Raw genomic sequence first — 19,788 nt, 5'->3', positions numbered from 1 at the left:
CCTGTCACTGCCGGCTCAGGGGGTGCAGGAAATGGGGCCACGGGCCAAGGAACATGGTGGCCATGGACGCTGGGGATGGCGACGGGCAGCTTGGTTCTAGAACCACGAGGGGGTGAATTCTGACAACACGTGAACGAGCAAGACCAGCGATCCTCCTCTAGAGCCTCCACAGGGACGGAGTCCTCCCAACACCCTGATTTTAGCCCAGGAAGCCCATGTTGGCCTTGTGACCCACAGATGTGTGAGCCAGTGCAAGACGGCTGTTTGAGACACTAAGGTTTTGGTCATTTATGCCGGCAGAAAGAAAAGGGGTGTGCACCGCTGGGTGAGCCCTGGCACGTGGGCATGGGGAGGATTGCGTCTGCGGGAAGGGATGAGGAAGATCTGCCTGCAGGATGCACAGGGTCTTCGGGACGCGGCGAAGAGAGCTGGGTGCTTTGTTCTGAGCGACAAGCAGGGAACACAAACGTGTGTATTTGCTTATGTTGCCAAAAACAAGAAAGGGTAAACTGAAAGGAGGGAAGGTGGGAAGGAAGGAGGGAAGAAAGGAAGGAGGGAGGGAGGGAAGGAAGGAAGGAAGGAGGGAAAGTGGGAAGGAAGGAGAGAAGGAAGGAAGGAGGGAGGGAGGGAAGGAAGGAAGGAAGGAAGGAAGGAAGGAAGGAAGGAGGGAAGGAGGGAAGGAAGGAAGGAAGGAGGGAAGGTGGGAAGGAAGGAGGGAAAGAGGGAAGGAAGGCTTGCGACTGAGTTCTGGTAAACAGAGCCCACACGGAAGTAGTGCGCTCCCGGCTGGCCCCAGAGGCACGAAGGAAAGCCCCTGTTTGGGGAAGCCACCAAGATGTTGGCGTTTCCACGTCACTGCCTCCCGGCCGAGCCTCACACGCGGGTCTGAAGCTTGCAGACCTGCATCTTTGGCGTTCACGGGGCATGGAGTCATGATGCCGTGCACGGCACCACATGCTTCTGTATTCCCTGCCCAGCTATGTCTGATAGACCTTGAGGTGCTACAATTGGTTCTCATGAGATAAAGTGATTTTTCTCCTGTATTCTCCTCTATGCGTTTTAAAGTTCACTTTTATCATTTTGGTTTTCATTCCCTGGGGACCTGTTTTCAACTTGATGTGAGGTAGGGATGTGCTGTTGATTTTTTCCTAAGGAAACAGATGTCCCAGCCCCTTCTATCGACGCGCCCCAACCAGCTGGTTTGCACTTTCAGATTCCTGCATCCGCTTTCAGAAATTGTGGCTTAATGAATGTTTTGAGGATGTGTGTGGACTTGGTTCCCTAAATTATGGCCAATTTCTGAGAGTGAGTTGTCTTACAACAGAATACAAGCACAGCAATGAAAGTCTAGACACAAGAACTATTCTGACACTTTCTACATCCAGAGTTTGTTTCTTCAGCTTTTATCTCCTGCTCTTGTTGGAACTGGAAGTGTGGCTTGTGTGGTGCTCCCCAGTCCCAGGGAACCCCATGCCCGGGACCCTGTGGGATGTGTGCCCGGGGCTCCTCGAGCCCAGTGCCCCCCACACTGGCTCCAGCCCTCGGGCCTCCCTGCTGGTCCTCAACTGTGATGTGTGTTCTTTTCTCCCAAGACAGAAATTCTTCCTTTTCGCATACTGCCTGGAAGAGCCTTGGGCACAAACATGCTCTCTACGTGTTGCGGATGCATTCCCTCACAGGATAGATGAGTTGTACCAAAAAATCATCTTATTTGTACATTTGGTAGCTTATTGTTGTACGGAATTCAAAAGAAATAAATCAACTATGCTATGCAATTTGGGTACCTAGTTGGAGCCGAAACTCGAATGTGAAGCCCTCTTATCACTCCTTTCAAGGTCCATTCAGACACAGCCTAACACCCTGTCTCTCTTCCCTTCCACATCCCTCCCCTGGCAGCCCGTTGTCTCCAGTTTCTGGCTCTCATCCTCCAAACCCCCGTCCCGGGAGCCACTGTGCCCCCGACCAGCCATTCTGCAGACGCATCGGCCCCCTGCCTCCCCCGTGCAGGCCCGACTCTGGAAGCCCCGCCGTCCCTCCAAGGAGAGTGTACCTGACCCTCGACGATCCACCTGGAGATGGAGGTCTTCCCGTCGTAACCCGGTCGGAACTGGAGTGTGGCTGAGCGGGGACTGATGTTGGAAATGACCAAATTGGATGGGGCGCCAGGGAGCTCTAGAGACAAAGGAGAGACAAGACATGGAGATGCAAGTTCTGACAGCTTAGGAAATGCAGCAAACACGTCGGCGAGTAAATGGTTTCAAAATGCCTGGATTTGTTTTCAAAACCACATAAGTGAGAAGCGCCGCTTCCCCGGGAACATGACCCCTGCACTATCCTTACATTCAGGGGCCGCGCATCAGGCCCCATGTCTCAGAAGTGGGATGAGGACACATATTCATGTGGCCTCTGGATGATCCTCTCTGAAGGTCAGAACTTACTCACCTCCATGCACAGCAGGTAATTAATAGACACTCGTTGAAAGAAAAAAGGATGAATGGATGTGATTCTTCCAGGCTCCAAAAACAACATGACCAAATGTCCACCCTCCCCTTGGTGATGACCGTGACGCCGGGGAAACAGAGTGGGGTGCGCGGGAGACAGCAGGTGCCTGAGTCCTAGGCCCCGGGTCTGGTTTCCAAGACAACCACACTGAGGTGAAGGAGCGGAGCTCTCCCCGCTCTGCCTGAGCTCAGCTGCTCCTGCAAGTGAATGGGGGGGGGAGGGGGTTCTGATGGGCTCCCATCCTGGGAGGTTACGTGGGGCTGCAGCCCATTCACCGAATACAGACCTACGGCAGGCTGCCCCCCCCAAACAGCCTGTCCCGCTTGGAAGTGAAATGCCACGAGTCTGAAATGCAGCCTCTTGTCTTACTGGGCAACACCAGCTACTCTAGACAGTGGGATGGAAGGAAGGGAGAGGGACCTCGAGCTGGAAGCGGGAGCTGCGTGCTTCCTGCATGGTGTCTGAGGGACGCCTCCTGGTCTGCCCGAACCGGGGGTGGTGGGTGCTGGAAACCCAGACTTGCACGGGGCTAATCAACCCTAACCTCAAGGGGCCTTCCCACATCTCGTGTAGTGAATCTGAAGCAGAAAATGTTGAAATCGAAGGATAGTGACTCTTTGTCTCTGCTCACTGGCTTCTCTCAGCGGTGTTCCAGACATTAACGGATGTGGGGTTCAAGCATGGCCAGTGGGATATGGCCCTCCAGAGAGACGGTCGTTGTGCGTTGGCTTCCCGCAAACTCGCAGGGCGCCCTGGGATCCATCCCCGGCTACGGGTGACCTGACCTCTGGGGAAGCAGCGGCCTCTCCACAGCTTCCCTCACCTTAGCTCTTCAGGGTGTGCTTGGCACAGCAGGGCCCTCTGCCCTCGAGTTCTCGCTCCGTGGTGCCTCCGGAGGGGCGCCCGCCTGCTCCCCGCCGCGGCTAGACGGAGCCCACGCCATCCCGGGAAACCTGCTCACACGTGGCGGCGCTCCCCGTGTTACTGTCGGCCTCTGAGGGACAGTTCCAACAAGTCCCGCATCAGGCCACCACCACTAGTTATTAGAGCGTTAGTAGTGTTGTTTTTTTCAGAGAGCGCGCGCACGAGCAGGGAGGGGCAGAGGGAGAAGCAGAGAGAACCCCCAGCAGGCTCCACGCTCAGCCCGGAGCCCGACGCGGGCCTGAGATCGTGACCCTAGCCGGAATGAAGAGTCGGACGGCCAGTCCACCGAGCCACCCAAGCACCCCTAGAGTGTTAACGAGGTTTTAAATGTGTGCTGTGGGAACGGGCTGTTTACACAGAATAAACAAATCTTCCCGTAAGCCAAAAACTTCTTTCTTTAAAAAAGTAAACATATCTTGGGCGCCTGGGTGGCTCAGTTGGTTAAGCGACTGCCTTCGGCTCAGGTCATGATCCTGGAGTCCCTGGATCGAGTCCCGCATCGGGCTCCCTGCTCAGCAGGGAGTCTGCTTCTCCCTCTGGCCCTCCCCCCTCTCATGCTCTCTCTCTCTCATTCTCTCTCTCAAATAAATAAATAAAATCTTTAAAAAAAAAAAAAAAAAAAAAAAGTAAACATATCTTGTCAATGCCTTTAAGAAACACCAGATTGCCTCAAAGTGTGGTCCCCAGTGAGCAGCGTCTGCACACCCGAGAACCCGCTCCGGAGGCAAATCCCACACTGGGGGGCCCAGCAGCGTGCTTTATGAGGGGCCCCTGGGATGCTGCTGTGGGGGATGGCGCCCCACTGCTGCCTCAGGGGCAGGGCGTGGTGACCGCTGATCGGGGACAGAGGCCTGCTGTGGGACACCTCCCCGGCGGGCAGGGCAGGTGGCGACTGGGGTCTAGAAAGTGTCCTATGAGGTCGCCCTGCTCAGAGGGAGGAAGTACCACGCCTTCTCCTCTGACACCACACACAACTCGGAGGACTGCCCGGCTCTCTCCAGACGCGGTCCCTGTGAGGGGCACACACTCATCCCTGTGCTGATTCCCTTCTTTACTGTATGCGTTTTATGTGCTTGCATCCTGTCCAAGAGAACAGCTGGGCTCTGAACATGGGTCTGGAGGTGGAGGGCATTATAGGACGAAGTGCTGATTTTGGAGGGAGCTTCAGGGCCTTATCCTCAAAGACCAACCCACATGAGGCAAACTGACATCTTTTAAAGAGCAAGAGACCCGCAGCTTTAATGAGAGAAGTGAACCCAGAGCCACCCCACAATACTTCCTCACATTCCCTTGTATTTGTGAATTCCCAGGAAAAACACTTATTTTAAACATAAATTTTAAAATCACAGAGAAAAGAGTTGAGTGCAGAGCTCCGAGGCCGAAATGAGTGAGCTGCACGTTTAGGAAGATAATCTGAATTTCAAAAAGGACAGGACAGCAGGGATCACCAGCCGAACGCCCTCCCCAGCCCGCAGGGACGCATCTGCCTCCCTCTGTCTGGAAGATCCCTTGCCTCCCACCTCCTCCTACTCCCTTGTCTTATCGCAAACCACAACTCCAGTGTTTCACTGAGTGAATAAAGCTTTATGCTTCCTGTTCTTGGTTTTAATATCCCAACCATCTCCCTGCAGGGCAGGAGCTCGGGGCCAGCTTGCTCCCTGGGACACGTCCCTCCAGTCCACACCCCAGCTGCAGACGCTGGAGGACAAGGCCCACATTGGGTCATGGTCCACTCGTCACCCCACTGCCCCTGCAGGAAGCGGACACCCCTCTTCGAAAGGACCCCGGGCCCGCACACAGGGCTGCCATCCACCCAGAGCACCAGCAACCTCAGAGTGCCCTGCACTTAGAGGGTTTTACTGACCTGGCGGCACTCCAGAAGAAATGGTGGATGAGGTGGCCAGGCCAGTCCCCGCGGCGGTGACAGCGGCCACGTCAATGGTGTAGGTGGTGAGCGACGACAATCCTCTGATCTTGTACTCGTGAGTCGTGTTACTGAGGGTGTGGGTGAGCCGGGAGCTGTTCCGACCGTACACCTCCCAGGAAACCTGGTAGCCTGGGGAGCGAGAACACAGGGTGAGCTGGGCCGTCCGGATGCCGCTGTCGCCACGGACGATCTGAAACAGCAGGTATGCTGAAGCCGGGCGGGAACCCGCTGCCCTGCCCACACGAGACTCCGGGCCGGGCCCCTCCTCCGTCCGCGGGGTCCCCGTGCCCCCGCCCCCCAGTGCCCGAGCTGGCTTGAGGAAGGAGGAGTGATGGCTGCCAGCCTGTGGTGCCTGATTTCACCTCGTGTTAAACTGTGGGTACCTGTCATCAATATTTCCATTTTTATACGCTGGTATTTTCATTATACACTACTCTAAATCAGGAGCTTGCTCCTGGCTTGCCACTAATTTGTGGAAACACTGCCACTTTTTCCCTCCTGAAATAATTGATAGATGCTCTCTCCCACGCAAAGTGCTTTCCCAAAACATCCCTCTCTGCCTGAGTGCCTGAGTTCTGCTGCGTCCCCACTTTCTGAACCTCCTGTTTTCCTGGCAAAATGTGATTTTCCCCTGGTCTCTGTTCAGTCCAGTGGGGCCTCGTGACCACAATTTATTCAGCCTCGGATTCCACCGCAACTTTAGGCTCAGAGAAAAAAAACCAGCAAGATCCTGAATCAACCCCCATGGAGGGGAGTTGATGTGGTTAGAGACCCAGCAGAGAGTCTCCTAAAGCGGGAGACAGTGATGGAAGGTGCTCGCGGGTCCCAAGGCAAGGGGAACAGCTGAAAATGCTTTTGCTCTTCCTTCTTCCCGGTCAATAAACTCAGGGATACCGAAGCACCAAGAGGCGTCTTAAAGCTCATTGTGATGAAAGCAATAAATATGGTTAGAAACTTGTGCTTGCAGGTGAACAAGAATTTAGAGAGCATCTTGGGAATTTAATATTTTGAAAAAAAGATTGATGTCAGAAGCTGCTGCCCGCTGCAGTCCCACAGCCCTCAGGCTGGGCGGTGCTGAGCGGACATCCAACGAGGGCAGCACGGGGGCACCGGCCATGGCTGCCTCCGCGCACGCGGCATCTCCCCCATTACCTTCTGGTCTCCACGCAGCCCATCTGGGCCGTGGGCACCCCCAGACTTCGCCTCTCTCACACGGTGCTCGGGCTGGTGGACAGCCCACTGCCCTGCTCCCTCCGGACCTCAGACTCCCTCCTCGCCCTCCCCACGCCCCACACCCAGGCTCCCCCCTCCTCAGTGCGCCAGACCAATCAGTTCTTTTCATTTTGTTAATTCAGAATTTTGGATCTAATGGCACAATTAAAAATCAAGCCTGCTGGGCAATGAGTATCTATGGCTTCAAGCCCCCAGAGCGTTCCCAACGTTCCTGTGGTGTTCCGAGCACGTTACCCACACTAGTTCATTCGGGCCTCACAGCAGAACTTCCAAGTCACCAACCCCGTTTGCAGTGGAGAACACGAAGGTGCAGAGAGGCTCGTGAACTTGCTGGAAGCGGCAGGGGTTCCTGGGGTCGGCCCGGGCTCCACGCCTCCCCACAGCCTTCCCTCTGAAGCGCTGCTGTGCGCGTGGCACCCGACTGCCCCCAGCCTCGGTGGTCACACCTGCGACATCGCGGAGCGGTTTGATCCTCGGAGTCTTCCCTGAACGTACAGGACGACAGGGCTTTGTTTTATGTTCCAAGCTTGTCTGCCAGACAATTTTGTTTAAAAGCTGTTCTTGATAAAAATTTACGCAAACACAGCACGTGGCTCGTCACGGCAACCTGGATCCCGAGCCCAGCGCTTGCAGCATCCTCGGCGGGGCGGCGCTGCCGGGGTCCGTGACGCCAGGCTTGTGGGTGGGCTGCGTGGGCTGGCGTCGTGGGCGCACACGAGACCAAACGGCACAGCAAAGCCCCGCGGCAAGAAAGCAGGGCCCGGGCGCGTCGCGGGAGGCTTGCCGCACAGGGATGGACAGAGAGCAGGGCCGGGGCGGGGGCAGGGGCGCTCGGGCTCCTGCCCTGCTCCTGGGGGGGGGCGGGGGGCGCGGGGCGGGCAGCTCTGGCCCCGGAGCGTTCCGCCTGCTCCAGCGGAGGTGGGAGGGGCCTAGCCGCCGGCGCCCTCAGCGGGCGGGGTCCGACCTGCTCCGGATGCGGCCTAACCGAGACTGACGACCGCGGGAGCTTCAGGAATAATTTTCTGTTGGTCTGAAGTCACTTCTCTGCAAGAGAGCAGTACATCCAATCCCAGCCGTCTGTCTGCGTCCTGGCCCTCGTGAATCAGAGTGCGCAGGGAGCCTGGAGAGGCTGGAATTCACATCAAGCGCAACGGGCAATCGCTCGGCGGACCGGATGCCCCTGCTCGGGGCGCCCTCTCTTTCGGGCCCCGACCTGACAGGGAGGCCCGGGGCTGCTCACTGTGCCTTGTGGCTGATAAGGAACGGCTTCCCCCGGGTCTGAACACCCGGCGCCCCATGCGGAGGAGCACGCCAGGCCGCTGTCTGCCCTGCAGCCGCTCCAACAGCAGCTGCATTAACAAGGAGGCTCCGGAAGGACAGTCCGTGGTTTTCCGAGGCCGGCTTTGCCCAGAGACCAGGCTTTTCTTCTGCCCCTCCGTGAGATCCGCCCCCCGGAGCCTGGGATAGACTGTGGTGTGCCGGCCCGCCCCGCCCGGGGCCCCGTCCGCGGGGGGTGCTGACCCGTGTGTGGGGGCCGAGCGAATGCCTCCCTGAGGGCAGGGGTCACCGGGGAGGTGGCTGGAGGGACGAGCACTGAAGCCCAGGAAACCACCGCTGGTGGGTTCAGCTCCCGTAGGCCCTCTTCCTCCGCAGCCTCCCCCAGAGCTCCTGGGACCCCGGGCACACTTCATAGTACACTTGGAAAAGGCGACAGCACAGGCCAGACCAAGCAAGATGGGGACCGTGCGGCCGCTGGGAGGGAGGGGGACCCCAGCGGGTGGCCGTCAGAAGGCCAAGCTCCACATAGACTATAGGCTGCTGCTTGTAACCACACGGATTTGTTTAAATAGAATACGAAAATGAGTTCATTAAGCCCTATTAGCTGGCGAGAACGGAGGATCATAAATTGGAGTATTGGCAAGCACCGCTCAGCCGGGACATGCTGGCCCTGCTCGGGGAGGACGTGCGCCCATGGGCTTCCCCAAAGATTTGCAGCAGGAGTGAGGTGTGGGTGTGTTCTCGAAGGACCACACGTGTATCTGAAGGAAGGGAAGTCTCCGTGTGCATACGTCTACCCAGGAGCCCTAGCCAGGCTTCTGAGGCTCGGCCGGCAGGACGCCCACGGGCGGAGCAGGCAGCCGGATGCTCCGCTTCCGAGAGGGATGGTGAGCACAACCCTCGTTCCAGCCACAGGACCGACCGGTCCCCAAGGGCTCTGCTGGAGACTCTCTGCTTCCAAGGGCAGCCTCCCGTTTTGCGCTTTTGGTGTTTTGTTTTTCTCTTTTCCCTAGCACTGCCTGGCTTGCTTTGTCCTCCCTCTGTATGGCTTAAAGCCAAGTCGAGCGGAACGGGCTCTCTTCTCTACCCACCCCCACCGTGTTCGGTCCCTCTGCTGCGGGCGGCGGGAGCCCTCTGTGATTGTACGTAGTCACACTGGCGATCCTGTGCTGAGAGACTGCGGAACACACGTCCTGGGTCCTGCGGTCCCGTTCCAGCAGCAGCCCCCCCTTCCCGGAGTTATGTTGTCGTTCACCGTGGGTCCTGAACACACGTCCTGGGTCCTGCGGTCCCGTTCCAGCAGTGGCTCCCCCTTCCCGGAGTTACGTTGTCGTTCACCGTGGGTCCTGAACACACGTCCTGGGTCCTGCGGTCCCGTTCCAGCAGCGGCCCCCCCTTCCCGGAGTTACGTTGTTGTTCACTGTGGGTCCTGAACACACGTCCTGGGTCCTGCGGTCCCGTTCCAGCAGTGGCTCCCCCTTCCCGGAGTTACATTATTGTTCACCGTGGGTATTTCAAAGCATTAGCTCTGAAGGTCGACCCAGACCCACACACGTACTCTGGTTAAAACTTAGGGGCACAGGCGGCTTCAGAGCAGGGTGACCTCTGGGGCGTGGTCTGTAGGGGGCTCCGGCCGAGCACAGGAGTGTTGTGGACTATGGGTGTTTTGTGGACAAAAAGTAGGAGGGGTTGGCACCAGGAGGGGACACTGCCTAGAGCCCCATAAACAGCACGGGGACACGGTGATGCTGGGCACCTCCCGCCTGTGTCCCCAGAGGACGACGGGGAGCTCGAGCTTGAGCTGTTCCCAAGGTCAGGGTCAGGGTGTGCTATGCACCCGTCTGGGACACATCCTGTCTTTGCGAAGCTGAGTTTCTGGTGGTTTCTGTGATAGAGGAGCAGGTACAGCATGAAGACTGATGTGGGAAATTAAGGTGGTGGGGTCCACTCCGATCCCACATTCAGGAAGGTGGGCAGAGCCTGATCCAATCAGGAACATCAGGAACACACATCCTATTAGCTTGAAGAAGAAAATACAAATGTGTTTTTCTTTCAGTTCATTTCAAACAGCTGTTGTTAGCGTATAAATCAGGTGTTTGCACCAAGTGACCTCCAAAACAGCTGTGAAGGGCTTCTTTGGCCCTGGTACCTTGAGAGACTTGGTGAGAGGCTGTGAGCCCAGGAAGATGGGAACCTCTCTCTGCTCTGGGGTTAGGAGCACGGTTCGAACCCCACTGCCAGCACACTGAGGATGTAGAGGCCAGAACACAGACACTTGAATCCCTGTGCTGGCCTGGTCCCCTGCTGGCCATGGGGCCGTGGGACAGCACCACCCCCGGTCTCAGACGGGGGTTGTAGGAGGTGCTTCGTGGTTGTTTGGACAAACAAACTGCTGCTGCCTGGACACGGCGGGGGAAGGGGCCCTGAGCCGCGAGGCCAGGCAGGGGGGACAGACCTCACTGCTGGTCTCCCTGGTGCACCTGCTAGTGTGGGTGGGCTCCCACAGGCTTCTGTGGGTGGTGGGGCGAGGGACAAGGAACGTGGCCCAGGCTCCGAGCAGACTCACAAGCAGGATGGATGCGACTCGCTCAGGAGCTGGGTCCCCCTGTAGCCTCGGGGTCCAGGCTTAGAGGGCAGAGGCAGAAGCCCTGGACGTGACGGGAGGTGTTGCAGGCAGTCCCAGAGAGCGCCTGCCACAAACTACATGTCCCACACCAAGCGGCTGGCTTGACATTTCAAGTACCGTTCTCGAAACGGATGGCGCCACTGGCGGCCGTGGCCCTGCTGCCTCGTCCCTGCAGCCCCACGAAGAAATGGAGGGCCTGGGAGGCAAGGTGAGGCTCCCACCTTCCCCTGAGGCCGAAGCCACCCAGAATTTTGTTTTTCAAGCCAAGACTTAAATTAAGCTTTAATCTGAAAGGTTAAAGCTCTTCTGTTTGAAAAAAATCATCAAAGCCCCACAAGAGACACCTGCAGCCCGAGAGGAGTCTGTCTGGGCGCCTGGCAGGCTGGCTGTCCTCACCTCGGGTCCCAGGGGGCACTGGGTGGAGGATTAGGGGCGCCGGAGCCAGGACACCCGGGCTCCGCTGTGGCGCCCTGGTTTAGGCGGGGAGGGACCTGGCCACTGCCAGATCGGCAGCATTTCAGTGCGGGGTCGGCATCCGGTGCACGTGTGCTGAAGGCGGGCCTCTCCGGGCCTCAGCTTCCTCTGCCAATGGGTCATGATATGGGCACAGACCTTGCCGCGTTGCTAAGAGAACCGTGGGGGACGGTGCATGTGAGGGGATGTGCCATGAAATGCGGATTCTCCCTGAACAAAGGCTTTGGAGGTTTGTTAAGACAAGACTCGGAGGCCACAGCCCATGCAGGGACATGCCCCGCAGGAGGTGGGGTCCCGGGGGCACGGTGCCGGGTGTGGTGACTGAGCCCTCTGCCGACGGCCAAGCAGACGTGTCCACCTCCCAGAGGCCTCTGGTGCCCGTGGCCCCGGCCAGCTGGGCTGTTTGCAGCAATGCCCATGTCCCTTGTTGGGGCCAGCTTGTTTTTCCTTTTTCCGAGACAGGGATACTAACCTGTAATGATACCATTCTTCTCCAGAGGCTCCTGCCAGCTGACCTTGAGGGATGTGTCCAGAATCTCCGTGAAACTCAGATGTCCTACAGCTCCTGGTTCTAGCAATCAAAAATAAAGTCACCCGTTAATACAAGAGCCCCTTTTTCTTTGGGTCAGATGTGTGCGGAAAGTTCTAACCAGGGAAGGGAAGTGGGAGCCTGGGCTGGGGCCCGCAGGCCGGACTCGAAGGAAATGCCAGTAAAAACCCAGAAGAGGGGAGGGAGTTCGAGGTGCAGAAGGCATCCTGGTTCTGGGCACATAAAATGTTTTATCAGCGGCATCCCAGCCATGCGGAGAACCAAAGACAGGCAAGAGACTTATACACACCTCCTTCTCCTTGATCTACTCTAATGAGAGCAAGCAGGCTGGCTGGGTCCTGAAAAGCAGTGGCTAGCGCCCAGCGTCCCCGGACACGCCTCGCAGTGAGCGTCTGGCTGGTGTGGGGTCCCTGCTCTGTGCAGCCAGGCCTGCCCACCCCTGGCCGCAGGGCGACACCTGCAGACCCGACCCAGAGCTCCAGGCTCCCCACCCCTGCTCCCCTCGAGGGGCTCCACGGGGCCAGCGCTGTGAGAAAGATCCAGCAAGAATGTGCTCCTTTGCCAGGAGTTTCTTTGTGCGCGGCTGTTCTCTGTGACGCAGGAGGGCAGAGGCACGGCGTCGTGCTTTAACGAGGAGCTGCTGGGTTGGAGGCCTGTCCCCGGACGTTAGCTGCTACTCTTAGTTCCTAGTTGTCTTACTAACCCAACACAAAGTCATTTCTCAGAGGAAATGTCTGCCACTTTGGAAAGCACCAGAGTAAAAGTCCGAGAGGGCCACCGTGAGGTGAGCAGTCCAAGGTCACGGATATTCAGCTCCAGGGGCCCTGACGAGCCTCCTGCCCAGACCCCTCGACCGCTTGCAGCTGTGGCTTGCAAGGCCAGGCCAGGTCAGTGAGGACACGGAGCCCCTGCTTGCAGGCCCTCTCATAGGGCTGCTTCCTTCCCGCTCTGTGGGGGTGGGCCTGGGGGGGGGGGCAGAGGGAAAAGGAAGTGCTTTACGGGAGGCTGGAGTCTGGGATGGCCTGGGGATGGGGGCGAGGGAAGGGACAGAGATGGGCTCCACCGCTGACGGAGCCAGGCGTGGGTCAGCCGGCCATTTCCTGCAGCTGGTGGGGCTGCTCGCTCAGGTTTGCTCTGCTTGCCTCTGCAAGGCCCCACAGGCCTCCCCCTCCCGGTGCCCAACCCCAGAGACTGCACTTGACCGAGTCAGGGAGGAAGGAGGGGAGGATTGTGGGGCCAGAATCAGAGACAAAGGAGGAACAGAAGGAGAGGGAGAGGAGCCAAGGGACCCACTTGCTCAGCAGAGACCGATTAAGCACATGCCCCATGCCCAGCGGGGACACCAGCCTCCTCCTGAGCTGCCCCTGCCTCGTGACTCCCTGCTCGGGCCCTGAATGTGCTACACCGAGATCTTTTTAATCACATACCACGATGTAATATTTCAAGCTTAAAATCGGAGAGCATGAAGACAAGGGTGTCGGTTGTCCTGCCCAAGAGCAGAGTTGGGGGCATCCCCGCAGAGAAGCCTCACCCCTGTTCTGTCGGCCTTGCTTGCCCAGATGGCAGATTCCGTACCTGCTTCTCAGCTGGTACCTGGACAAAGCCTCCTAACACAACTTCTGATTAAAAAAAAAAAAAAGATGGAAACAGCCTCAGCAAATACACTCATCTGGGTGAAACTTTCAAGATGTTTTATGGATGAGCTCAAACACCAACAAAGGCCACTCTCTGAGCGGGGGAGATGGTCACATAGGATGGCTGTCGAATCCAGCTCATCCTCCTCCAGGTTTGAGTTTCCAGAAAGACATCCTGGCGGATTTTTGAACAGACTTGCTTTTTTTTCCATCGATAGAGCAGCAAAGAAAGCTTTTTGCTCCTTTTATATTCTCAGTGTTTCTGCTGCTTGGATTCCTGCCCAAATGTGCTGTCCTCTAGCTCTGCTGGAACCAGCTGACAACGTCTAGGCTTAAAATTTATATTTTGTTTCCTCTTCACTGGTTGCCCGCCCTCCCCACCCCACCCCCAAGTTCTCACCCCGTATCGCGTCAGAGCTTTGGAAAAGGAGGCCTGCGGGATGCGGAGCCAAGGGAGGTGCCTCAGCCAGAGAGCACGGGGGGGCCGTGCCTCCAGCACCCGCCGGGCCAAGCCATCCGCCCTCCCTCAACCTTGCCGTGACATAGTCCATGCTCTGAACAGCATCAGTAGGCTCCCCAGCTACTGAAAAATGGTGACTCTGTTAGAAAAATTCTAAAAAGATGACATCACTTCCAGTTTTCTCAATTCCCAAGAAAGAAATTTCCAGTTTCTCTTTTTACCTACTAATGGTGGGCAAAAATGCACTTAAGGTTCTGTTTCCTGGCCACGGAGCTTAACGGGATGTCTCCCCACCATGTCTGTCTGCTTGCTTAACTGGCAACAACTGGGAATTTTTTTTTTTTTTTTTTAAGCAAAGAATTCAGCCAGGAGTCTTCTCTCTTTTCTTTGGAAGGAGTTACCTTCTTCTGCCACTTTGTATTTTTAATAAACATCCTCTGAAAAGTGAAGTCTGATATCCACTTGGACCAGGCTGTGGCTTGAGCAGAGGTGTTGCCCTGGCCTCTTCTTTGAATAAATGAAACAGAGGAAAACGTCCACATAATGAAGAGCTAGCTATAAGGGGGGGTGCTGTAACATTCGTCCCCTAGCACTGCCTTCCCCACCCCATCTACTCACGTAAGGGGGCTGGGTTGAGCCTTCCTACAGATGAGTGCAGAAAGTACCCTTCATCCAAACCAGGCTCCTTCCTCCTCCGAGACCCCGCACGGGCCCCCTGCGCAGCCCCTCTGCACCCTCAGTCCCACACGACTGGGCCAGAGCCCACCAGCGTCACCCTTCTCTTAGCCCCCTTGTCCTACACTGCCCACCTGATCCCTACAGCAACTTCATCTGCTTAGGGGGCTTTAACTGCTGGGGACCTTGGAGCTCAGACACCCTGAGGTGGAACGGATTTCAGATATTTCCATCTGGGGTTAGACCACATATTCAATTACCTTCCCTAACCCTTTCCTGGAAAGTAAGATCACAATCGCAAATTGTTAGGAACCCCCAACCCACTTCAGACACCCGGGCCCAGACGCCCCACAGCCACCGCACACCGTGTGCGTCCCAAGTCGGCGGAGCATCCTCGCCCGAGACCGTGTCCCACACTTCGACTGCTGGCATCATCACTACGCAGTCACATCAACCAAAGCATGTTGAGTCATCGTAGATAATTCCTTCCACCCATCTATTAATGAGCCTCCAAATTCCCCGTGACATGTCTTCAGGATCCATCTCCCCTTACCGCTGTCCCCACAGCATGGGTGTGGGCTCTCTTAATCTTGTGCCTTCTTCCCAGCTTCCTTCACCTTTACCTCCAGTGCATCCTCACAAACCCCAGACAGAACTTCTGAAACACGGATTGATTCAAATAACACCCCTCATGGAGAACCTTCTGTGGGTCTGTCCAAGTGCCTGAACTTAGCAGTTGAGACTCTTCTGACTCTTGTTTTCTGGAGCTCTTAGCAGTTGAGACTCTTCTGACTCTTGTTTTCTGGAGCTCATCCCCTCCCCAACCCCCACAAGCTGCACCACAGCCTCGCCCAACACCTCGCTCGTACTCTCTCACACTCGTGTACTCTCCTTGCCGCCACGGACGCTGTTCCTCCCACCTGGAATGCCCTCAGCCATTCTCTGCATGGAAGTCTCATCGGTCAGGACCCAGCTGAGCTGCTGCCTCCTCTACAAGACTCACCTGACACCTGATGCTCCTTGACCAGACGCTCTTCGCTGGGCGGCTACAGCCACTTCTCCAGACCTCCCTCCTCGGGGGCACTGGCCTCAGCCACGTCCCTCACATCTGACTAGGGGAGAAGCTCCACAGGCAGAGGCTCGGCTTACTTATCTCTGCAACCCTTTCAACACCCAGCTGCCTACCTCGCACACAGTAGGCGCTCCAAAGACACCCGAATATAAGCGTGCACATGCATTTCTGCGTTGGACAGATGATGAATGGACCGATCAATCAACGTTTAATTATAACATTATCACAGTAGGAACAAGACTTGATAAGATAGGCACACATTTTTTTTCTTTAAAAATGGAAAAGCTAAACTTCATCAACCTTCTCCTTTAATCCTAAACTATTTTTGGGGGTGGTATATACAATTTATAATTGAAAAGCGGGTTTCATAGCAGAATACACATTATTCCTTTCAAGCGCTCATGAAACATTCACCAAGACTGAGCATCTGCTGGGCCATAAAGCAAACTTCAGTAAACTTAAAGGAATTGAAATTGTACAGTGTGCTCTCTGACCATAATGGAATCAGGCGAGAAATCAGTAGCAGAAAGACAAGAGGAAAATCTCCAAACTAACTAGCACAATTCTAAATAATTCATGGGCCAAACAGGAAGTCTCAAAGGGAATAAAAGAACTGAGTGAAAATGAAACACAATATGCCAAAATATGTGGGATACATCTAAAGCAGTGTGGAGAGGAAAATTTATGGCACTGTTTATAAACAAAATGAGGACAGGCCTCAAATCAATAGTTTAAGTACCTACCTCAAGAAATTAAAAAAGGAAGACCAAAAAATAAACCCAAAGAAAGCAGAAGGAAGGAAATATTAGCAGCAAAAATCAATGAAACTGAAAATCAGAAAACAACAGAGAAAGCTCAATGAAATAAGAAGCTGGTTCCTCCAAAAAAAAAAAAAAAATCAATAAAACTGACAAATCTCTAGGAAGAATGGCAGAAATAGAAAAAGAGATCAGCAATATCAGGGATGAAACGAGAAAGATGGGGACATCTCCTCAGCCACGGGACGATACCCAGGGATTACTGCCAGCAACGTTACACGCACACTGGACACCTGAGGGGATCGGTTCCCTGAAAAATCACAGACTGCCAACACTCAACCAAGATTAAGCAGACAACAGAATAGTATAATGACTACTGGAGACACTGAGTTTATAATTAAAATGTCCCTCCCAAAAGAAATACCCAGGCCTAGAGGATTTCACTGGAAAACGCCACCAAACATTTAAAGAAGGATTGACACCAGTTTTACACAATCTCTTCTGGAAAGCCAAAGAGGGGCTGGGGTGCCTGGGTGGCTCAGTCGGTTGAGCATCTGACTCTTGGTTTCAGCTCAGGTCATGATCTCGTGAGATCGAACCCTGCGCTGTGCTCTGTGTTCAGCGCGGAGTCTGCTTAGGATTCTCTCTCCCTCTGCCCCTCCCCCTGCTCATGCACTTTCTCTCTCAAATAAATAAATAAATCGTTAAGAAAAAAAAAGAAGGAAAGGAAGCAGAAGAGGGGGAGCACTTCCAAACTTACTTTATGAGACCAGCATTACCCTGACACTACACCAGACAGACAGTAAGTCCAGGAAAATAAAACTGCAGACCAATATCTCTTGTCAACCTGGATGCAAAAACTCACCCACAAAGTATTAGCAAACAAAATCCAACAACGTAAACAATAATTACGAACTAGGACCAAGTGGGATTTCTTCCAAGTGTGCAAGGCTGGTTCAACATTTGAAAATCAATCCGCTGTATCAACAACTCGCTAAAAAGAAAAACCACACGATCGTATCACCCAATGCAGTCGCAGCAGCTGACAAAACTGTATGTTTGGTAAGGTGGTCACAGTTCAGGGGTGGGGTGAGAGCGGCTGCTAAGCATTACGGGGAGTGTGAGAGGTTAGGGGTCCAAGGAATAGCTTCTCCGAGAAGGAAGTGAGCTCACCAGGTACTCAACGTGCCGGGGTGGGCGCAGAGTTGCCACTTTCGGATGAGGGAGATCTAAGCGTATTTGTGGGCTGACAACCGGTCAGACTCTTCATCCTCCGAGAGAGGAACTGGGGTGAGAACAGAGGGGCCCTGATATGGGAGCAGAGGGGGAGGATTCCCATCTTGGACGGCCTTGACCTCTGTAAACGCCACCTTGGTGAGTACAGTGAAGCCGAGGCCTTGGGGAGCAGGGCAGGCTGGGCACGGCACCCTCAGTGGTACAGGAGGCCGGCCACGCCCAGAGCCCCGTGGCCGGGACAGGAGGAAGCTGGAGGACAGGCAAGTGGCAGCCCCGGGTGACTTTTTTTTAAACATATGCTAGTTTCAATTCTCCTTATAAAGAGAGTACATACCCACTGTAGAAATGAGAATATGTGGCAAAATCCAAACAAAAATGTAGAAAATACGCATGATCACACCACATAGATATAACAACTGTCAGAAGTGTGACATGTTTCTTTCAAGGTTTTTTGTCATCTCATTTAGTTTTATACAAGTGTGTTTTTATAAAATTTGGATCTCCTATAGTTTCGCATATTATTTTTTTCACCTAACAACTAGATCATGACTATTTTCTCTAAAAACCTTTTAATAATGACAAAATATTTAGTATACTGTCATTCCATAATTTTTAAAATTACACCCCTGTGGAACATTTGCATGTTTTTCTTTCTTTTTTCCAATTACAAATAAATGCAATGAACCTTCCCACATTCAAGTGTTGGTGCACATCTGTGGGCATTTTCTCAGGGAGCTTCACCACATAATGTTTTCCGCAGGTGTCAGCCTGAGGGCAGAGAAGGAGGTGGTCTGAACTGAGCAGATGGGGACCATGCCAAGTGAAGGTGCTCAGAGGGGTTGGGTAGAGCCGCCCTGGGGAGGGTCAGGGAAGGCACAGCCAGGAGGCCTGACAGGGCGTTCAAGAAGAAGGTAAGGGATCTGGCAAGATGGCGGAGGAGTGGGAGATCTTAGTTTTGTCTGGTCCCAGGAATTCAGCTAGATTTCTATCAAATCATTCTGAACACCTGCGAACACAACCGGAGATGTAAGAAAAGAATAGTTGCAATTCTACAAATAAAAAGGCGACTCTTTCTGCAAAGTAGGAGATGTGGAGAAGTGAATCCGAGGCAATATATCGAAAGATAAACCATAGGGGGAGGGAGCCTCCATCAGCCAGCACTGGAAAGTGATAGAGCCGTGGAGCACAAAATCAGAACTTTTAGAAGTCTGCTCCAGTGAAGGACGTTGCTACCTGAAAGGCGCTCAGGCAACAAAGTGGGGCAGAACCCTAGGTGGGACAGTGTGGTCTCAGGATCCCCAGGGTCCCAGGAAGACTGGGGGTGCCTGAGTGTGGCAGAGCTCCCAGGCATCAGAGCAGGGAAGCCGGCTGCAATCAGCGAGCCCAGGAGTGGGCTCTCAGCTCGGGATTGACATATACTGCGAACTGTGGCACAGTTGGGTGACTGCTCTCCAAGCAGGGGCCCACCAAGCGGCAGGACCTCAGCAAGACCCTCCCCCTCTCCCCCCAGGGAGGAGCGGGGTGGGTGAGCACCGCAGGAGTCTGCAGGGTTTGGAGACGCAAAGCGGGGTCATGTGCCTGAGATAGAAATGTTTGGAGTGGGGCTAGAGACCAGGGAGAGAGGAGGGATTGGCTGCTTTTCCCTGAGGGCTCACTAAGGAGTGGGGCCCCAAGCTTTTGGCTCCGGGGCCAGAGATTCGGAAGACGCCATTTTCATTCTCATCCTCTAGAATGGCACGAAAAGCCTTCAGAGAACAAAAGCCACCTAGAGCAATCCAGAGCAAATTATTTAACCTGGCCCCGTCAAGGGTGGTGCAATTCCTCCTCAGGCCAAGACACTTGGGAATCAGCACAATAGGCCCCTCACCCCAGAAGATCAGCAAGAACATCCAGCCAAGACCAACTTTACAGATCAGTGAGAACTGCAAAATTCCAGTGCTAGGGGGAAAATAGTATATAGAATTCATGATTTTTTTCCCACAACTCTTTAGTCTTTCAATTTTATTTTTTTTCTCTTTCCTTTTTTAAACAATGTCTTATTTTATCAACTCTTTTTTAAAAATCTTTTTTAATTTTCATTTTTACACTTACATTCTACCCTTTCATTGTATTTAATTTTATTTGTGTGTGTGTGTGTGTGTGTGTATGTAAGTTTTTCTTTCTTCACAATTTTGGGATGCAGTTTCTTCTAATAAACAGATCAAAATACACAAAAGATCCAGTGTATTGTTCTGTTCTGTTCACCTGTCTGGTTATATTCTCTTTTTTTTTGTTTGGTTTTTTGTTTTGGGTCTCTTCTGATTTGTTTAGTGTATATTTCTCTGGGGTCATTGTTGCCGTTTTAGTATTTTGTTCTCTTGTTCATGTAATTCTTCTCTGGACAGAATGACAAGATGGAAAAACTCACCTCAAAAAAGAGAACAAGAGGCAGTACTGACT

General features: G+C 54.2%; 1 protein-coding gene across 5 annotated transcripts in view; it reads right to left on the bottom strand.

Moving 5' to 3' along the window:
- Positions 1–19,788, bottom strand: part of SDK1 (sidekick cell adhesion molecule 1) — an 877,999-nt gene that overhangs the window by 135,965 nt on the left and 722,246 nt on the right. For all 5 annotated transcript variants that reach the window (XM_078074254.1, XM_078074256.1, XM_078074255.1 and 2 more), the window contains 3 exons: positions 11,437–11,535; positions 5,291–5,482; positions 2,051–2,172 (listed from right to left, as the gene is read on the bottom strand). In XM_078074254.1, coding sequence (XP_077930380.1) covers positions 2,051–2,172; positions 5,291–5,482; positions 11,437–11,535 — 413 coding nt within the window. The remainder of the gene's footprint in view (positions 1–2,050; positions 2,173–5,290; positions 5,483–11,436; positions 11,536–19,788) is intronic.

Source organism: Halichoerus grypus, chromosome 6, assembly GCF_964656455.1.
Source record: "Halichoerus grypus chromosome 6, mHalGry1.hap1.1, whole genome shotgun sequence".
NCBI classification, from domain to species: Eukaryota; Metazoa; Chordata; class Mammalia; order Carnivora; family Phocidae; genus Halichoerus; species Halichoerus grypus.
The sequence above is the reverse complement of the archived record's forward strand: the minus strand, read 5'-3'. Positions and strand labels throughout refer to the sequence as shown.